At 42.1% G+C, this 21,168-nt stretch overlaps 1 protein-coding gene across 14 annotated transcripts in view; it reads right to left on the bottom strand.

Moving 5' to 3' along the window:
• Window positions 1–21,168, bottom strand: part of TNRC6C (trinucleotide repeat containing adaptor 6C) — a 127,019-nt gene that overhangs the window by 45,229 nt on the left and 60,622 nt on the right. For all 14 annotated transcript variants that reach the window (XR_007513917.1, XR_007513916.1, XR_007513919.1 and 11 more), the window contains one exon: window positions 3,271–5,862. Coding sequence is in view for 5 of the 14 variants with exons in the window: in XM_049858667.1 (XP_049714624.1) it covers window positions 3,271–5,862 (2,592 nt within the window). In the remaining 9 variants the exon portion in view is untranslated. The remainder of the gene's footprint in view (window positions 1–3,270; window positions 5,863–21,168) is intronic.

Here is a 21,168-nt window from a genome sequence, read left to right as displayed (position 1 = left end):
AGTATGCACATGATGGCTTGTAGTCACTCATTTACCATTGCACCGAACGGCCTTGTTCATGCTCTCGAACTATGCAAATGGCAGACGAGGCAGACTGACTCTCAGCATCCGTTCAGCTGCCTTCCTGGTATGCCTCTCTGTACTGCAGAGGCTGGGAGAAGCTCTATTTCTTTGACTTCTTGCAAATAGTGTTCCAGATGTGAGGACAGTAATACCTAACCTGCTGGAAAGTATGACGGCTGACCATCTGGCATTGATAAATCATATGTGCTGTCTACAAAGCCATCCTGTCCTAGATTGTTCTATCATCACCTTGTGGGGCTTATAATCCAGTCAGAGGACTGTACAGCAAGTTCTTATCAATGGCTCACTGTCTACTTGAAAACAGAAGTCACGGCTTATTGCTGACCTTGTGGAATAGGCATTTTCATTAAAACGTGGATAGTGAAACAGGAAGAAAGTCAACTAAGTATGTAGTTGACAGCAGTTGAGGATGAATGAGCACCATTCTAGAGTGAAGAATTCGTTTTCAAAAAATGCTGGAGAAAGTTTAGGATAGAAAGATGTAGGCAAACATAACGCATGTGCGGTGGATTCTTTGTGTTCATGGTAATTACACTGTAGAAAGACCCAGCGAACACTGAATTCGTGAATACCGAGTCAGCGTTCCTGGGGAAACACAGTTAGGTTCCTGTGAACCTTGAAAGCCAACGCCTTCCCGTCTCCAGTGGGCCCGTCTGGGTTCTGTGCTCCCGCTGTGCTCCTGGCTTAAGTCAGTTAATGACACACTATCTGCCCACTAGCTGGGGCTGGAACTATCTTCAAGTCAACAGCCAGGTACCACGCCTTGCTGTCAAAAGTCAAAACCCATCTGCGTCTCGACCCCTGCCATATTCCAACTGAGGCTACCATCATCACCACCAAAACGTTAGCCTGGCTCAGATCCTCTTCTCCAGCTTTGCTTCCCACTGATCCATTCATAATTCATTTTACAATGAACGAACAATTCCAAAATAACGAAGTCTTATCATTCATTCTCTGCTTAAAACTGTTCACTGGCTTCCCGGACCTTTGAACACAACCCAGCTCCTTCATATGGCCTCAAAGACGCCATGTGATCTTGCCCTGGCTTCTTTCTCCAGCTGCTTCTCTCTGCAAGGCCTTCCACTATCACTCCGCCACTCATCCAACTTTCAACAATGCTGAATCTCCCTTTATTCCTCAAATGTGCCACTTTTTCTTTGCCTCTTGGCCTTCTGATTTGCTAGTCTTTTACATGGAACAGTCAGTCTTCTGTTCTGCTTCTGAGATACCTTCCCTGCTCACCCCTGGCCCCTCATGACCAAACCAAAACCTTCATCAGGTGCCAGTCTTATGCCATACTTTCCAGTCCAGGTTGTTATTGATTGAATTGTCTCCCAAAAATACGTATTGTAAACCCTAACCCCTATATGTGTGGCTATAGCCACATTTGAGAATGGCCTCTGTAAGGTTAATGAGGCAGTATTAGGGTAGGTTGTGTCTTGAGTCAATCTCTTTTGAGATATAAAAGAGCAAATTAAGCGAGCCAGCAGACGGGAGAAGACAGGTGCTGTGCCACATGAAGATCACCAGGGAGCTGAGACCAGAAGCTGAAATGAGACAAGGACCTTCCTCCAGAGCTGACAGAGAGAGAAAGCCTTCCCCTAGCCAGCACCCTGAATTCAGACCTCTACTGACAGAGAGAGAAAGCCTTCCCCTAGCCGGCGCCCTGAATTCATACTTCTACTGACAGAGAGAGAAAGCCTTCCCCTAGCCGGCACCCTGAATCCAGACTTCTAGCCTCCTAAACTGTGAGAGAATACATTTCTGTTGGTTAAAACCACCCACTTGTGGTATTTCTGTTATAGCTGCACTAGATAACTGAGACACTGGCCATGATTGCCTGGTACTGCACTGTAATAGTCTGGATAGATGGCCTTCTGTACAGACGGGAAGTTCAAAGCAGGCAGTTTCTGTCTTCTTCACTGTTATGTCCTGAGCAACTAGCAGTATGTCTACCACATGATGGGCGTTCAATAAATACACTTTGAATGAGTGAAGGTCAAATAAAAGGACAAAGGTAATGCTTCTAGAAGCACTCACGCACATGGGTATGAAAGCATGAGAAACCACACAAATGTTAGGGCTTTGCTGGACGATCGTAAATCTTGGGATTCAGATGGCTGGGGAGGCTCCCAGTGCAGCTGGGTCAGAGGCAGCAGAAGGGAGTGACAAGCACCAACCTGGTTTCCAGTGGGCTTTTGGTACCAGGTCATGGTGACTACAGATTTTCCTGTCACGTCTGCTTCAACACTGTTTGATTGATCAGAACAATTTATTAACCAGGCTCACTGTGTGTGATAGTGACTGGCAGTCAGCACCCACTCCAATGCTGTTTCTGAGCCTTCCTGTGCTACAGAGGCTGGACATTACACACGACTCCCGTGCAGGTGGGGCTGTGGATGTGAGTTCTATAGGCATGATGGCTGAGTGAATGGCCAGGGTGGAAGGACTACATCTTCAGCCTTTTCTTTACCACATGTTTACAAAATTCAGAGACAGTAAAACTGGAAGGAATAACTAATGTGCTGATTACAAGAATCAAGGCTCAAAAAAGATCTCGACAGGCTGGAGGGTCTAAATGTAGAAGTTTTCCTGGGACAAAGTTCTACACTTGGGACCAAGCAACATTTTGGGGAAGAAATGGCTCAATAGTGGCTTTAAAAAAAAAGACTTCAGATTTTAAGTTCGCTCTGAGGAAAATACTGTGGTATGGCTCAAAGAGAGGAAGTGAAACTTAGACCGCATTATTAGGAGTATGATGTTAGGGATGAGGGAGGACAGTCTTAACTACGCACTGGTGAATCCACACTTACAGTTATGACGAAAGTTCTGGGTACAAGGAAGTAACACTAAAACATAGAAGAATGAGGTTAAAGATGAAAAGAAATTTAAATTAGTTGTTTTTACAATTATCCTTTGATTATCTGAACAAGGAAAAGGATCACCAAGTTGGAAGACCTTGTTCTACTGAGAGTGCTTTATATTTCTTTTTAGCGGGTAGGAAGTTATTAGAGAAATCTGCCTTACTCTCTTTGGGTAATATTTAAATTCAATGCTAGAGGGCTAAAGGGTGCTTAAATCATTTTAAAGTCATTTGCCATAAAAACACTAGTCAGAATACTTATGCACATGTTACAAAAATAAACAATTTTTTACTTGTAAAGGAACATAAAATACCTTTCATACCTGAACCAAGCAGTGGTGATCGGTTAAGCTGAGTGTTGGCCTTGTGTGACGGTGGTGTCTCCACCATGTTTGTGTTGGTGGTGGTGGTGGTGGTGGTGTTGGTTGTGGTACTGCTCTGGATAACTGGGTTGTTTCTATCCCACATGTTTACAGTTTTATTGTTGTAGTTGCTTGGGTCACCCCAAGCCGAGGTACCATCATCAATTTCCATTTTGCGTCGAATGGAGGGTGGAGAAGGTTCTTCCCAGCCAGTGGCCTCACTGCTGTCCTTCTGCTTGACTGGTACTGGCCCTCCAATCCACCCTGTTCCTGTCTGTTTAACAGAAGCAGCTCCTCCCCAGTTACTCACATTGATGTCTTGGGGTTTGTTAGCCCAGTTCTGTTGGGGGCCAGGCTTTAAAGACTCCCCCCAGTTTGTACCTGGATTAACCTTTGCATTTGTGCCATTGCCCCATCCGCTGGTCCCAGACCTCGCAGCATCGTTCCAACCCGGCCCTGATCTATTGTTGTCAGCATCCCAGCCAGATCCATTTTTCTTCCCATCCCCCAGGTGTCCAAGGACAGACGATGAGTCTCCCCAGTCGCTCCCTCCTGCGCTCCAGGCTGGACCGGATTTCTGTCCATCTCCCCAGTTTTGAGATTTGGGTTTCTGAGGCTCACCCCAGGTAGGTGACTTGTCCTCCTGACTGACGGTCCCACTCCAAGCATGGCCACTCTTGGCGGCAGCAGCATTATTAACAGCAGTAGAGCTTATTGAGTCCCCCCACACCCCTGGGCCATTTGGCGCTTTGTTGTTGCTGTCTCCCCAACCTGTGTTTGCTGGCACAGCAGCAGGGGGTGAGCTGACCCACCCAGATACTGAAGAGGTATTTGTACTGTTCGTGATGGACCCATCGTTCTTGCCCCCTGAGTCTGAAGGCTGAGTAGCTGCACAACCCCAGGCCTCTGTCCCGTTGTCAGTTTTCCTCTCAGACCTCGGGGATTCTTCAAATTCCCAGGCAGTGTTCTGCTTTACAGGAGTCTGTCCCCAACCAGTGTTAGACAGGACTCTGGGGTCAAGATCATTCCTCGGCAACTGGATGTGCCCTTGGTCTACAACCCCTTTATCTCGCCTGCGGCATTCTCCGGCTCCTTCCTTCCCGGTGCTTCCTTCATTGTGATGGCCAGAACCGTCATTGCTTCCTTCGCTTGTGGCAGTTCCAGAAGATGCAGCTTTGGCCCAAGAGTTCATCTGTTCACTGCCAGGTGGCACGGCAGGATTCTGGCTGCTAACACTAGGACTGTCCCACCCTGTTGATCCTTTCCCATTGATGTCATTACTGGAATGCTGGTTTGGGTGCTTTCCCCATTCCCCATTCACACCATTGGAGGTGCTGCGGCTGGGGTGGCCCCAAGCTCCCGAATGGATATTACCAACACCACTGTTGCCACTGCCCCTGCCCCAAGCAAGTATTCCAGGACCAGCAGGCGGTCCCGAATCCCAAGCATTTCCTCCATTCCCTTCTTTCTGCACAGCACTGTTGGATCCATTTTGTTTAGCACTTAATGCTGAGTTCACAGTGTCTCCATTCCCCTGATTGAACCCAGAATTGCTATTTCCTGTGGCAGGGTTACCTGGGGACAGTCCCCACACAGAACTGCTTATTCCTTCACCACCGCCCCCACTGACTTGAGAAACTGATGATCCATTAGCACCAGGAAGGCCTTGCAGGTGGGGCGGGATGATGGCTCCCATACCAACAGCCATCCCCCAGTTTGGCAGTCCGTTTGTCTGCATTGCATTGATAGGGTTTGGTGAAGAGTTCATGGGGTTAGTGTTATTTGGTCCATCAGTGTTAAGGTTCTGAGGTTGTACGCTGAAAGACACATTCTGAGAAGTGGACGTTTGTGGGTCTGTGCTCTCTTGCGGCAGCAAGTTTCCCCAAGCACCTAAAGTGCCTGTTGGGTTCCCATTCTGGTTGCCCATGTTTTGACCTATGGCACTGACTGGACTGCAAATACTGGAAGGGTTGCCTGTTGCCACAGTTCCTTCATGTCCAAGTACAGGCCAGGCAGCTGGGTTAGCATTAGGATTAAGGTTAAGATTAATGCCAGCATTGGAGTTGGAAGCACCCCAGCAGTTCTGACTTCCACCATCTCCAATCATGTTGTCCACTTTTCCATCCCCACCACCAATGGAGCAGTGAGCGAGGACAGAGCTGGAGCCTGTGGCTACACCCCACACTCGGGCTGAATTCCCATTGCCGTTGGCTCCACCTGCTCCAAGGGCACTCTGATTCGAAGTGCTGTGGACGAGTGTGCCATTGGTACCATTATTGCCATTTGTCTTCTTTGTATGTCCAGTGAAGTTGCCCTGGGCACTCCCTGTAGCCATGCTCCTGTTCTCCGAGCCACAGTGGGAGGCAGAGTCAGTGTCTGTGGTACATTCTGAGGCAGACTCCGTCTCGGCTCCTGTGATGGAAGGCCCCGCCTCCTTGTCAGTCCTGTCTACTATCACTTTATCCCAGCTGCAGTTGGCTTCGCTTCTGTAAGTAGGCTGCTGTCCCCAGTGGGGACTTTCATAATGATCTGCCAATCCACTGTGGCTGAGATCTGAAAAAGATGAAACAAAATTCACAATTAGATCTCCCTCCCATCTGTTAATGAATCCACTGTGAACTAGTCTTTGGGGAAGCCCTTCATTTTCAAGTTTTCAGTTTTGAAGGACAAATGCTAAAAATGACTTAAAGAAACAAAAGTTATTTATCTTCTTAATAGCTCCCCTTTAAAAAAAGTTTAGTGTTTTAAAAATTGTATAAATTCTTACCGCCACACCGTACTATTATCCCTCTTGAGAAGACCCTTCCGCAGCGCACATCAGCGTCTTTGAAAGCACTCGTAGAAAAGAAAGCTGCTTAACCTGAATGTAGCAGGTCTCAAGTTTATGTGGCTACGCAGTATCTGTAAATACCTCAGACTCTTTGGGAAACACTGGCAAGGACACTAAGTTCCAATGGACTTTTGAAGACAACCTTATGGGTTTTTCAAGGCATCTAATTAGAGTTACAGCCTATGTGGAAGTTATCACAGCTCTTTTGGTGGGGAAGAATTGTAAACACATTGCAGTCATATACCAGAGAACCAGTATTTTGGGGGCGGGGGGGGCAAGGGAGAGAAAAGAGAGACGGGGAGAGAATAGATATTAGAGAATGTGATTTTAAGTTTTCAAGGACACTAAGGGTAGGAAAAACCTAGTTACATTGTTTTATCTGACTTTCCAGCAATTACGGTTTATCAGAGTCCTGTGTATTAATAAAAAATATCCTCTGCCCTACAGGATCTTTTCTAAGAATCCTTTCCACATGTGTATGTTATTTCCTTAAACAGCACCTAGTCTTTTCTTCGGAGACACCAGAAAAATTTTACATGATGCCTTCCTACCTCTCGCTCTTATGATCCTTTTAAAGGATCCACTATTTGGCATTGGCATTTTATCTCTGATGATTCCCTACTGTTTGAGTATTTCCAACATTGCAATCCATCTTATACTCCGATAAAGTTTCCAGCAGACTTTATTTGAAGTATGTTATCATTCAAGAAGTAAAAGCAATGTTAAAAATCATGGAACCCAAACATAAAACAAACTCGCACAATTTACAAATCCTTGACAAAGTTTCTTCAAATAGTATGATACACACATAAATTGCAATCAATCACTCTTTTAGAACTGCGGTGCAATGAAGTACTTAACATGGTCCTTCCAGCCATGGTCTTTCTGACTCACACACAATGACTTAGTGGGACTATGCAAATAAGGTATACGGAACCTGTGATGGTTGGGGTTATTGTGTTAACTTGGCCAGCCTATGCTCCTCAGTATTGTATGACTGTCCTTCATTTTGTGATGTGATGTAATTATCCTCCATTTTATGTGTTGTAAATCCTAACCTCTATATGTTAATGAGGGAGGATTAGTGTACCCTGAGTCACAGCCTTGCAGGAGGGCACGACTCAAGCCCCCTCACTCGAGTTACCCCCTGCATCCAACGTATATATGAAGGTGCTCTGGAGGGGCTCTTGCTCTCTCTCTCTCTCACATTGGATCCTGTGTCTGGTACATGATCATCTTGGGACTTGAGTCGGGGGTCTACTATCTGACCTGCAGATTCTATGATTCACTGGCTTCCGCAGCCCCGTGGGCCAGCGGCCTATTGTGTCACCTGATTCGCTAGCTTCTGAAGCTTTGTGAGACAGCAGCCTGTGGTCTGATCTGCCTGTTCGGGTTCGTCAGTCCCTGCAGCCATGTAGCTTGGGAGAAGCCTACACCTGACCTAGGGATTTCGGACTTGCTAGCCTCCTTAGTCATCTGAGCCGTTTCCCTGATACAGTTCGTGAATTCTGCGAGACATTGCCGTGAATTACAGAATTCAAAGATAGGAAGGAGTGTACTGAGGGGAAGGGGAGCAGTTTGTATTAGAGATGATGCGAAAGCAGTTTGGAAAAGTTGGACATTTGGGACATCTTTAATCTCTGTCACACAGGAACCAGCTTTGTGCTGATCCTTATAAAAGAAATTATTCTTTTAAGAATTTTTAAATCACCAAATTTATTCTAACAAGAATCTTATTTGTAGACAGTAAAACATGAGTTTCCCAAAGAAATTCTTTTAAAGTTTGATTGAGCTAAAGGGGAGAAAAGGAAGTGTGTCAAGAATGCACACAATGGAGGTGGAGCCAAGATGGTGGAACAGACAGATGCTTCCATCGAGCCCTATTTACAAGAAAGGCCCGAAAAAACAAGTGAAACGAGTATATTTGTGACAAACCGGAAGCCCTGGACATCAAAGGCAAGCTTAGACAACAAACTGAGGGGCAGGGGGAAGAAGAGGCCCTCAGAAGTGGAGAAGAGTTACCGGACCTGAATCGCGGGGAGCCCTCAGGCACCATTCCCGGAGTGGCAGCGGGCTGGTACTAGCGTTCAGCCTCAGTTTCCCCAGGGAGAAGCAGCCAGCCACATAGCCCACTCACACCTCCAGAACCTGAGGAAAATGGTGCTCTTGCAAAAGCTAAGTACTTGTGTATATTTTACCGTGCCCCGCCCCCACCCTGAAGCCGGCTTCAGCGGCTGAATCCCTGGGCCTGAGATAGACCCTGGTGAGCACCTACAGCCATCCTCCTGGCCTTGGGGAAGGAAAAAAATTGCAACTGCGGGGAAAAGATAATTTGCTAGCTCCATTAACCAGGGAAGCTCAGGACAGAAGCGGCTCCTGTCCAGGCATAAACTGTCCATGGACCTTGCGTACCTTTCCCTTCTGCATGGACCTGTGTGGGCGTATTTCAGGAGAATAGGCCCTTGTTGGCAAACTCCAACCATTTCAGCTCTGCAGTGCAGAGGTGGGTGTTTGACGTTTGACATTGCTTTGCCTATTAAACAAGGTCCTCACCTACCCACAACAGGGACCTAAGGACTGGTAGCTCCACTCAAGTCACCCAGCCACCTGCAACAGGGGTCCAAAGACAACTCGTGCCTTCCAGTCCTTACAACCAAAAACTTTGGGTGGCCACGGTCCCTCTGCAGAACCTACCCACCAGCACGCTTTATGGAACAGAGACCCGTTTTCCTCAGAGACACTTGGGGGTAGGTTCTCAGCCCCCTGCCTTATTCACAGCGTCACCCGCTGCTGCAATCAGATACCAGTATATATGCAAATCATCCCTGTCCCTCTAAGACTGTAGGAGAGAGCCTGTACCACACACTTGACATCAGCTACCTGGAAACCTGAGCTGAATTCATACAAGAAAACTGAATGGACTCCTAGACTGATATACCTGAGAACAGCTCTAGCCAGCTGGGGACAAGACACCAGAGCTCCAAAGGCGAAAATAATCAAGCTAGCTCACTCAAGCAACCCATAGAGGTATACCATAACATAACAAAGCAAGCAGCTACGACACAGTAAGCAAGCATAAACTAATACAATAACTTATAGATGGCTCAGAGACAACAGTCAATATCAAGTCACATAAAGCAACAGGCCATGATCAGCTCAACAGGCTCTCAAAACAAAGAATCCAGGGATCTTCTAGATGAAACTGCATTCCTGGAATTACCAGATGGAGAATACAAAACTTTAATATACAGAACCCTCCAAGACATCAGGAAGGAAATGAGGCAATATGCAGAACAAGCCAAGGAACACACAGATAAAGAAACTGAAGAAACCAGAAAGTTTATTCAGGCACATAATGAAAAGTTTAATAAGCTGGAAAAATCCATAGACAGACAGCAATCAGAAATTTGGAAGATTAACAATAAAATTACAGAATTAGATAACTCAATAGAAAGTCAGTAGAGCAAAATTAAGCAAGTAGAAGCCAGAATTTCTGAACTCGAAGATAAATGACTTGGCACTAATATATTTGAAGAAAAATCAGATAAAAGAATTTAAAAAAATGAGGAAACCTTAAGAATCACGTGGGACTCTTTCAAGAGAAATAACCTACGAGTGATTGGAGTACCAAAACAGGGAGGAATAACAGAAAATACAGAGAAAATTGTTGAAGATTTGTTGGCAAAAAACTTCCCTGATATTGTGAAAGATGAGAAGATATGTGTCCAAGATGCTCATCAAACTCCACATAAGGTAGATCTGAAAAGAAAGTCACCAAGACGTATTATAATCAAACTTGACAAAACCAAAGATAAAGAGAGAATTATAAGAGCAGCAAGGGATAAATGAAAAGTCACCTACAAAGGAGAGCCAGTAAGAATAAGGTCGGACTAGTCAGCAGAAACCACGCAGGCAAGAAGACAATGCGATGACATATTTAAAAAACTGAAGGAAAAAAACTGCCTGCCAAGAATCATATATCCATCAAAACTGTCTCTTAAATATGAAGGTGAAATTAAGACATTTCCAGATAAACACAAGTTGAGGGAATTCGTAAAAACCAACCAAAACTGCAAGAAATACCAAAGGGAGTTCTTTGGATGGAAAATCAATAATATCAGATATCAGCCCAAGACTAGAAAACTGGGCAGAGCAACCAGAAGTCAACCCAGACAGGGAAATCCAAAAAAACAAAGCAAGATTTAAAAAAAAAAAAAAAAAAGCCCAACACAGGGTAACGGCGATGTTATTATATAAAAGGCAACATTAAAATAATAAAGAGGGACAAAGAAATATAATCATACACCTTCCATATGGAGAGGAAGATATGGCGATACAAAGAAATAAAAGTTAGGTTTACATTTAGAAAAATAGAGGTAAATAATAAGGTAACCACAAAGGAGACAAACTATCCTACTCCTCAAAATAAAATATAAGGGAAAAGTACAGACTCAGCAGAAACAAAATCAACAACAACAAATAAGAGGAAAGGACAATATATAAAGAAAATCTACACAGCACATAAAATCAAGTGGGAAAAAGAAACTACCAACACACAAAAAAAAGACTTCAAAATGATAGCATTAAATTCGTACCTATCCATAATTACCCTGAATGTAAACGGACTAAATGCGCCAATAAAGACACAGAGAGTGGCAGAATGGATTAAAAAACAAGATCCATCTACATGCTGCCTACAATGGATACACCTTAGACTTAGACACAAACTAAAACTCAAAGAATGGAAAAAATATATCAAGCAAACAACAAAAAAGAGCAGGAATGGCAATATTAATTTCTGACAAAATAGACTTTAAAGTTAAATCCATCATAAAGGATAATGATTAAAGGGACAATACACCAAGAAGATATAACCATATTAAATATTTATGCACCCAGTGACAGGGCTGCAAGATACATCAAACAAAGTCTATCAGCATTGAAAAGTGAGATAGACAGCTCCACAATAATAGTAGGAGACTTCCACACACCACTCTCGGTGAAGGACAGGATATCCAGAAAGAAGTTCAATAAAGACACGGAAGATCTAAATGCGAAAATCAACCAACTTGACCTCGTGGACATATACAGGACACTCCACGCAACAGCAACCAACTATACTTTCTTTTCTAGTGCACATGGAACATTCTCTAGAATAGACCACATATTAGGTCATAAAGCAAGGCTCAGCGGAATCCAAAACATTGAAATATTACAAAGCATCTTCTCTGACCATAAGGCCATAAAAGTGGAAATCAATAACAGTAAAAGCAGGGAAAAGAAATCAAACACTTGGAAACTGAACAATACCATGCTCAAAAAACAATGGATTATAGAAGACATTAAGGATGGAATAAAGAAATTCAGAGAATCCAGTGAGAACGAAAACACTTCCTATCAGAACCTCTGAGACACAGCAAAAGCGATGCACAGAGGCCAATTTATATCAATAAATGTACACAACCAAAAAGAGGAAAGGGCCAAAATCAAAGAATTATCCCTACAACTTGAACAAATAGAAAGAGAGCAACAAAAGAAACCCACAGGCACCAGAAGAAAGCAAATAATAAAAATTAGAGCTGAACTCAATGAAATAGAAAACAGAAAAACAATTGAAAGAATTAACAAGACCAAAAGCTGGTTTTTTGAAAAACTCAACAAAATTGATAAACCACTGGCCAAACTGACAAAAGAAAAACAGGAGAGGAAGCAAATAACCCGAATGAGAAATGAGATGGGTGACATTCAACAGACCCAACTGAAATTAAAAGAATCATATCAGATTACTATGAAAAACTATACTCAAACAAATTTGAAAACCTAGAAGAAATGGATGAATTCCTAGAAACACACTACCTACCTAAACTAACACAAACAGAGGTAGAACAACTAAAGAGACCTATAACAACAGAAGAGATTGAAAAGATAATCAAAAAACTCCCAACAAAAAAAAGCCCTGGTCCGGATGGCTTCACTGCAGAGTTCTAACAAACTTTCAGAGAAGAGTTAACACCACTACTACTAAAGGTATTTCAGAGCACAGAAAAGGACGGAATACTACCAAACTCATTCTATGAAGCCACTATATCCCTGATCCCAAAACCAGGTAAAGACACCACAAAAAAAAGAAAATTATAGACCTATATCCCTCATGAATGTAGATGCAAAAATCCTCAACAAAATTCTAGCCAATAGAATTCAACAACATATCAAAAAAATAATTCACCATGACCAAGTGGGATTCATACCAGGTATGCAGGGATGGTTTCAACATTAGGAAAACAATTAATGTAATCCACCACATAAATAAAACAAAAGACAAGAATCACATGATTTTATCAATTGATGCAGAAAAGGCATTTGACAAAGTTCAACACTCATTCATGATAAAAACTCTCAGCAAAGTAGGAATAGAAGAAAAATTCCTCAACATAATAAAGGGCATTTATACAAAGGCAACAGTCAACACCACCCTAAATGGAGAGAGCCTGAAAAACATTCCCATTGAGAGCGGGAACCAGACAAGGATGCCCTTTATCACAGCTCTTATTCAACATTGTCCTGGAAGTCCTAGTCAGAGCAATTAGGCTAGATAAAGAAATAAAGGGCATCCAGATTGGCAAGGAAGAAGTAAAAGTATCTCTATTTGCAGATGACATGATCTTATACACAGAAAACCCTAAGGAATCTTCCAGAAAACTACTGATACTAATAGAAGAGTTCGGCAGAATATCGGGATATAAGATAAACATACAAAAATCAGCTGGATTCCTCTACACCAACAAAAAGAGGAATTCACCAAATCAATGCCATTTACTGTAGCCCCCAAGAAGATAAAATACTTAGGATTAAATCTTACCAGAGATGTAAAAGACTTGTACAAAGAAAACTACAGTACACTTTTGCAAGAAACCAAAAGAGACTTACGTAAGTGGAAAAACATACCTTGCTCGTGGATAGGAAGACTTAACATTATAAAAACGTCTATTCTACCAAAAGCAATCTATACATTTAATGCAATTCTGATCCAAATCCCAATGACATTCTTTAATGAGATGGAGAAACAAATCACCAATTTCATATGGAAGGGAAAGAGGCCCCGGATAAATAAGGCATTACTGAAAGAGAAGAGCAAAGTGGGAGGCCTTACTCTACCTGATTTTAGAACCTATTATACTGCCACATTAGTCAAAACAGCCTGGTACTGGTACAACAACAGATACATGGACCAATGGAACAGAATTGAGAATCCAGACATAAATCCATCCACATATGAGCAGGTGATATTTGACAAAGGCCCCAAATCAGTTAAATGGGGAAAGACAGTCTTTTTTAACAAATGGTGCTGGCATAACTGGATATCCATCTGCAAAAAAATGAAACAAGACCCATACCTCGCTCCACGCACAAAAACTAACTGAAAATGGATCAAAGACCTAAATATAAAATCTAAAACAATAAAGATCATGGAAGAAAAAATAGGGACAACGTTAGGAGCCCTAATACATGGCATAAACAGTATACACAACATTACAAGGAATGTAGAAGAAAAACTAGATAACTGGGAGCTCCTAAAAATCAAACACCTATGCTCATCCAAAGACTTCACCAAAAGTGTAAAAAGACCACCTACAGACTGGGAAAAAGTTTTTAGCTATGACATTTCTGATCAGCGCCTGATCTCTAAAATCTACATACTGCAAAAAGTCAACTGCAAAAAGACAAATAACCTAATTAAAAAATGGGCAAAAGATCTGAATAGACACTTCACTAAAGACATTCAGGTAGCTAAGAGATATATAAGGAAATGTTCACGATCATTAACCACTAGAGAAATCCAGATCAAAACTACAATGAGATTTCATCTCACTCCAAAAAGCCTGGCATTAACCCAAAAAACACAAAATAATAAATGTTGGAGAGGCTGTGGAGAGACTGGAACACTTCTACACTGCTGGTGGGAATGTCAAATGGTACAACACTTTGGAAATCGATTTGGCGCTTCCTTAAAATGTCGGAAATAGAAGTACCATAGGATCCAACAATCCCACTCCTTGGAATATATCTTAGAGAAATAAGAGCCTTTACACAAACAGATATACGCACACCCATGTTTACTGCAGCACTCTTTACAATAGGAAAAAGATGGAAGCAACCAAGGTGCCCATCAACGGATGAATGGATAAATAAATTATGGTATATTCACACAATGGAATACTACGCATTGATAAAGAACAGTGAGGAATCTGTGAAACATTTTATAACATGGAGGGACTTGGAAGGCATTATGCTGAGTGAAATTAGTCAGCTGCAAAAGGACAAATATTGTATAAAAACCACTATTATAAGAACTTGAGAAATAGTTTAAACAGAGAAGAAAATATTCTTTGATGGTTACGAGACAGGGGAGGGAGGGAGTGTGGGAGAGGGTCATTAATTAGATAGTAGATAAGAACTATTTTAGGTGAAGGGAAAGACAGCACAGGATACAGGGGAGGTCAGCACCATTGGACTAAACCAAAAGCAAAGAAGTTTCCTGAATAAACTGAATGCTTCAAGGGCCAGCGTAGCAGGGGTGGGGGCCTGGGGACCATGGTTTCAGGGGACATCTAAGTCAATTGGCATAATAAAATCTATTAAGAAAACATTCTGCATCCCACTTTGAAGAGTGACGTCTGGGGTCTTAATCGCTAGCAAGCGGCCGTCTAAGATGCATCAATTGGTCTCAACCCACCTGGATCAAAGGAGAATGAAGAACACCAAGGACACAAAGCGATTAGAAGCCCAAGTGACAGAAAGAGCCACATGAACCAGAGACTGCATCATCCTGAGACCAGAAGAACTAGATGGTGCCTAGCTACAACCAATGACTGCCCTGACAGGGAACACAGCAGAGAACCCCTGAGGGAGCAGGAGAGCAGTGGGATACAGACCCCAGATTCTCATAAGACCAGACTTAATGGTCTGACTGAGACTAGAAGGATCCCGGTGGTCATGGCCCCCAAACCTTCTGCTGACCCAGGACAGGAACCATTCCCAAAGCCAACTCTTCAGACATGGATTGGACTGGACAATGGGTTGGAGAGGGATGCTGGTGAGGAGTGAGATTCTTGGATCAGGTGGACACTTGAGACTATGTTGGCATCTCCTGCCTGGAGGGGAGACGATAGGGTGGAAGGGGTTAGAAGCTGGTGAAATGGTCACGAAAAGAGAGAACGGAGGGAGAGAGTGGGCTGTCTCATTAGAGGGAGAGTAATTTTGAGTGTGTAGCAAGGTGTTTTTTTTTAGCAAGGTATATATGGGTTTTTGTGTGAGAGACTGACTTGATGTGTAAACTTTTACTTAAAGAGACTTAAAAATTTTTTTTGTGTTGCCTGATTTTAAAGGAATTTTTTTTTTAATTGTCAAATATTGCTTTTGACTCTGTAGCCCTGGTTTATGACACCCCTCCCCCCACGATTTTGCATACTATAAAAACTATCTTCTGTAAAACTGATTGAGCTAAAATGAGCTATTTATCATTTAACACAGAAAATAAGACCAAGTTAAGAAAACAGATTATCGCCCGGTTACTGGCAAATACGACCATTGTTCCTTCTACCAGCTGTGTGCCCCTGGCCAGCCAGCCTCATGGATGGGTGTATGATTCACCAGCCTTGTCTGGCAACCCCTTGGAATTGCGCCCAGGGGAAAATGCCCCCTCTAATGTCCCCTCACGACACCTCGGGGGAATCAGCACTTTGTTAATGGTAGGCTTTGAGAGCTTGATATTTAAAGATTCCTCTGGCCCCAAATTTTTAAAATAATTTATTTTTGTTGCTGTTGAAAATATACACAGCAAAAATACACCAATTCATCAATTTCTACATGTAAAATTCAGTGACACTGACTGCATTCTTCAAGTTGTACAGCCATTCTCACCCTTTCCTGAACTGTTTGTTCCTCCCCATTAACATAAACTCACTGCCCCCTAAACTTCCTGTCTAACCTCTCAATTGCTGTTGTCAATCTGATCCTGTGTATAGTTTTTGTTTTTTGCTGCAATGGTTTTTTTTTTTTCTTCCGAATTTGTACTTTAGATGAAGGTTTATAGAAGAAACTAGCTTCTCATTAAACAGTACACATACTGTTTTATGACATTGCTTAACAACTCCACAACATGTCAACACTCTCCCTTCTTGACCTTGGGTTCCCCATTACCAGCTTTCCTATCCCCTTCTGCCCCATATATAGTTCTTCAAAAGGGCACCAAAAAAAAAAAAAAGGCAGCGTGACAGAATCACACTCATCTCTTAAGTAATACTTTAGAGAACACGAGTTACACAACAGGTTTGAAAACAGGCTTTATTCTACATATACAAAGACATGATGCAGAAGAAGGATGACATTACAAGCTAGTGAAGAAAGGAAGGACTAGCCAATAATGCTGTTGGACAAGCGGCTAGGCACATGGAAAAAATAAAAGTAGATCCCTACCTCATATCATACACAAAAATAAACCCTAGACAGAATAAAGACTTAATTGTGAAAACTGAAACTTTTTCAACCTTAAGAACAAAATACAGGAGATATTTCTATGATCTTGGAAACTATATCTTCTTATACTCATCTAAACCAAACTCATTGCTGTCGAGTCAATTCTGACTCATAGGAACCCTATAGGACAGAGTAGAACTGCCCCATAGGGTTTCCAAGGAGCGCCTGGTGGATTCGAACTACCGACCTTTTTTGGTTAGCAGCCATAAGCACTTAAACACTATGCCACCAGGGTTTCCATACCTTCTTATAGAAGACATAAAATGCATAAGCTGTAAAAGTTCATAAATTTGACTATGTTAATATTAAAAACATTTGTATGACAAAAGATATCATAAAGGAAGCTGTTGAGAGGAAAAAAAAAAAGCCACAGATAGGGAGAAAATGTAACAGATTAAGGATGCTTATCAAAATAAAAAACTCCTACAAATCAGTATAAAAAGACCAAAAACTCAACAAAAAAATGGGGAAAGGACAGTTAACAGGTATTTCAGAAGAGCAATACAAAAAAACTTGTCAGCTCTAAAAAGGTGATGTTGAACTATATAATCCCTAAGGTCCTCAGCTCTAAAATCTATACTTTCCAGAGCTTATGTATATGCTACACTTTAACATGAGAATCATAAAAAAAATATTAAGTAACATATTTGGCACAGTTAATGTCAACTATAATATTAAAACAAAGATTTTTTTTTTTTAATTTAAATTTTTTTTATTGTGCTTTAGTACACGAGAGGTCAGCACAACTGGACTAAACCAAAAGCAAAGAAGTTTCCTGAATAAACTGAACGCTTCAAAGGCCAGTGTAGCAGGGGCAGGGGTTTGGGGACCATGGTTTCAGCAGACATTTAAGTCAACTGGCATAATAAAATCTATTAAGAAAAATTCTGCACCCCACTTTGGAGAGTGGCATCTGGGGTCTTAAACACTAGAAACCAGCCATCTAAGATGCATCAATTGGTCTCAACCCACCTGGAGCAAAGATGAATGAAGAACACCAAAGACACAAGGTAATTATTAGCCCAAGAGACAGAAGGGGCCACATAAACCAGAGACTACATCATCCTGAGACCAGAAGAACTAGATGGTGCCCAGCTACACCCAATGACTGCCCTGAAAGGGAACACAACAGAGAACCCCTGAGGGAGCAGGAGGGCAGTGGGATGCAGACCCAACATTCTCATAAAATGACCAGACTTCCATGATCTGACTGAGACTAGAAGGACCCCAGACCTTCTGTTAGCTCAAGATAGGAACCATTCCCAAAGCCAACTCTTCAGACAGGGACTGGACTGGACTATGGCATAGAAAATGATACTGGTGAAGAGTGAGCTCCTCGGATTGAGTAGACACATGAGACTCTGTGGGCAGCTCCTGTCTGGAGAAGAGATGAGAGGGCACAGAGGGGCAGAGGTTAGCCGAAGGGACACGAAAATAGAGAGTAGAGGGGAAGGAGTATGCTGTCTCATTAGAGGGAGAGCAACTAGGAGTATATAGCAAGGTATATGTAAGTTTTTGTATGAGCGACTGACTTGGTTTATAAACTTTCACTTAAAGCACAATTAAAAAAAAAGACAAAATTTTATCATGCTTTAAGTGAAAAGTTTACAAATCAAGTCAGTCTCTCATACAAAAATTTATATACACCGCCTAATGAGACACCACACTCCTCCTCTCCACCCTCTATTTTCGCGTCCATTCAGCCAGCTTCTGACCTTATCTCCCCTCCAAACAGGAGCTGCCCACACAGTCTCATGTGCTTATTCGATCCAAGAAGCTCACTCTTCACCAGTATCATTTTCTATCCCATAGTCCAGTCCAACCCGTCTGAAGAGTTGGCTTTGGGAGTGGTTCCTGTCTTGGGCTAACAGAAGATCTGGGGACCATGACCTCCAGGATCCTTCTAGTCTCAGTCAGACCATTAAGTCTGGTCTTTTTACAAGAATTTGAGGTCTGCATCTCATTGCTCTCCTGCTCCCTCAGGGGTTCTGTGTTGTGTTCTCTGTCAGGGCAGTCATCAGTTGTAGCTGGGCACCATCTAGTTCTTCTGGTCTCAGGCTGATTTAGTCTCTCGTTTACGTGGCCCATTCTGTCTCTTGGGCTCATAATTACCTTGTCTTTGGTGTTCTTCATTCTCCTTTGTTCCAGATGGGTTGAAACCAATTGATGCATCTTAAATGGCAGCTTGCTATTATTTAAGACCAGACACCACTCTCCAAAGTGGGATGCAGAATGTTTTCTTAATAGATTTTATCATGCCAATTGACCTAGATGTCCCCTGAATCCATGGTCCCCAAACCCCTGCCCCTGCTACACTGGCCTTTGAAGCGTTCAGTTTATTCAGGAAATTTCTTTGAAAACCAAAGATATTTTTATATCGAATTTATTCATTCTCTTTAAAATGAACAAAGACGAAGAACTGTATTGTTTAGAGACAAAAATCCATAAAACCCGATGTGCAAAGCACATCGGTTGTAAAAGGATGCCAACATATGCCACCGTCTTACTCATACGATTATCTCTTGGAATTTTCTACAAATATTTATGGTCAAAATATAAAACTGTAAATAATAAACAGGATTACCAAAACATGGGCCAAAGCATTTAGTTTTCAATTTCATAAGATGAAAAAATGTAGAGGTATTTTTGTTGCTGGTAAGAAAAAAAAAATCTAGGTCTTTACATTTTGAGGTCTATTCCACAACATTCTATGGAAAAAGCAATTTATAAACTTCTCTATGACACTAAGAGAGTAATGTAAGTAATGAATGTAATATAGTAACTGAACCCAAAAAGAGTAGAAATAAAAGTAGAGGAAAAATCAGCTGGAAAACTAGAAGTATCAATAATGCTGATAACACTTAAATTCTGTACTTCCATGGGTAGTCCCTTTGTCCTTAAAGCTTTACAAAAACAAATGAGGATCAGGTAAGTAGCTGAGACTACAAACACACAGCATCTAAAACAGGGTTCCCTCCAAAGGGAAGTCATACCACAGAAGTCAATTTGGAGCGATGGCATTTTAGTTAAAACAAGAAAAAGGCCCAGCCAGTTGTCCTGCCTCTTTCCTTCAGCCTCCAATCTTCTCAGAGTTCACTTAAGTGACAGCCTGGAGGCTACCTTGTGACCTGGCACACCTCCAGGGGAGGAGCAGGGAGGGGAGGACAGCCCCCCCACTCTCCCTTCACGCTGTAGCTGCTGACATTTAAACATTGGCCCTGCCATTACTGTTGTTCCTTTTTCCCTCCTTCTCCTATTTCAGTGGCAGTCCTGCTCTTCTCAGTTCTTCGACCACATCGAAATAACCTGAGTCTCCAAAAGAACAATTTTACTCAAAGTTCAGAAGATAGAGACAAGACACAAAGTGAATAAAAGTTGCTCTTGTGTTTATTCTACCGATTAAAAGCTCTCTTTGCAACAGCAGGTATTCATAAATTAAGAACACAGAAAAGAACAACACTTCCCCACCCCTAAAAAACCCTAACCAGGGACTGTACCTTATACTTATTATTTTACAATCAAAAACAATTATAAAGTAGTATACCTTATCATTTTACCCTCCTTTTGGGGGGGTACAACTGATGTAAGGAGCCCTGGTGGCTCAGTGGTTAAAGCGCTCAGCTGTTAACCAAAAGGACAGCAGTTTGAACCCACCCACCACTCCGTGGGAGAAGGATGTGGCAGTCTGGTGCCATGAAGATTAAAGATTACAGCCTTGGAAACCCTATGGGGCAGCTCTGCTCTGTCCTACAGGGTCACTATGAGCTGGAAATGACTCAAAGGCAATGGGTTTTTGGTTTGTCAACTAATATAAGTAATCCAATTGCTTTAAAGGTACAATTAATCTAATTGGTACAACTCGTGAAATTTAAATATATCAGAAAATAGTATTAGATAATAGTATTATATCAATATTAAATTTTCCTACATTTATCACTGCACTGTGCTTATGTAAGAGACCGCCCTTGTTTTTAGGAGCAAAGAGTCATGATACCTACAATTTACTTTCAAATGCTGCTTCCAAAAAAAAAAAACAAGAAAACAGACAGACAACTGAGCATATCAGGGAAATGGAGCCTGGGACCAAATGGCTAACAGAAGGTCCCATGCCGATCCTTACAGCAAATATTAGTAAATTCCTTTTCCTTTATTTTTTATATTAAAAAATTAAAAAAAGTTCTAATTTATTCCCATATGCGGTAAGTTTGGAACACTTAACTCTCTGTCAGAATAAGTGAGTGTGACAATGCCTAAGTGCTTTGCCGTGATATAGGCAGAAGATTTGTATGGCATAGAAGATTTTCACCATTATTCCCTATCTCATTACAAATAGTAATGCTGAGACTCCCCTACTGAGGTCAGTATAACCACAATCACTGTCACTGAGTTGATTTCAACTCACTGTAGCCCTATAGGACAGAGTAGAACTGCCCACAGGGTTTCCAAGGCTGTAAATCTTTACAGAAGCAGACGGTCACATCTTTCTGCCAAAG

The sequence above is a fragment of the Elephas maximus genome, chromosome 19 (genome assembly GCF_024166365.1).
Source record: "Elephas maximus indicus isolate mEleMax1 chromosome 19, mEleMax1 primary haplotype, whole genome shotgun sequence".
Classification (NCBI taxonomy): domain Eukaryota; kingdom Metazoa; phylum Chordata; class Mammalia; order Proboscidea; family Elephantidae; genus Elephas; species Elephas maximus.
This window is presented reverse-complemented; position numbering and strand designations above follow the sequence as displayed.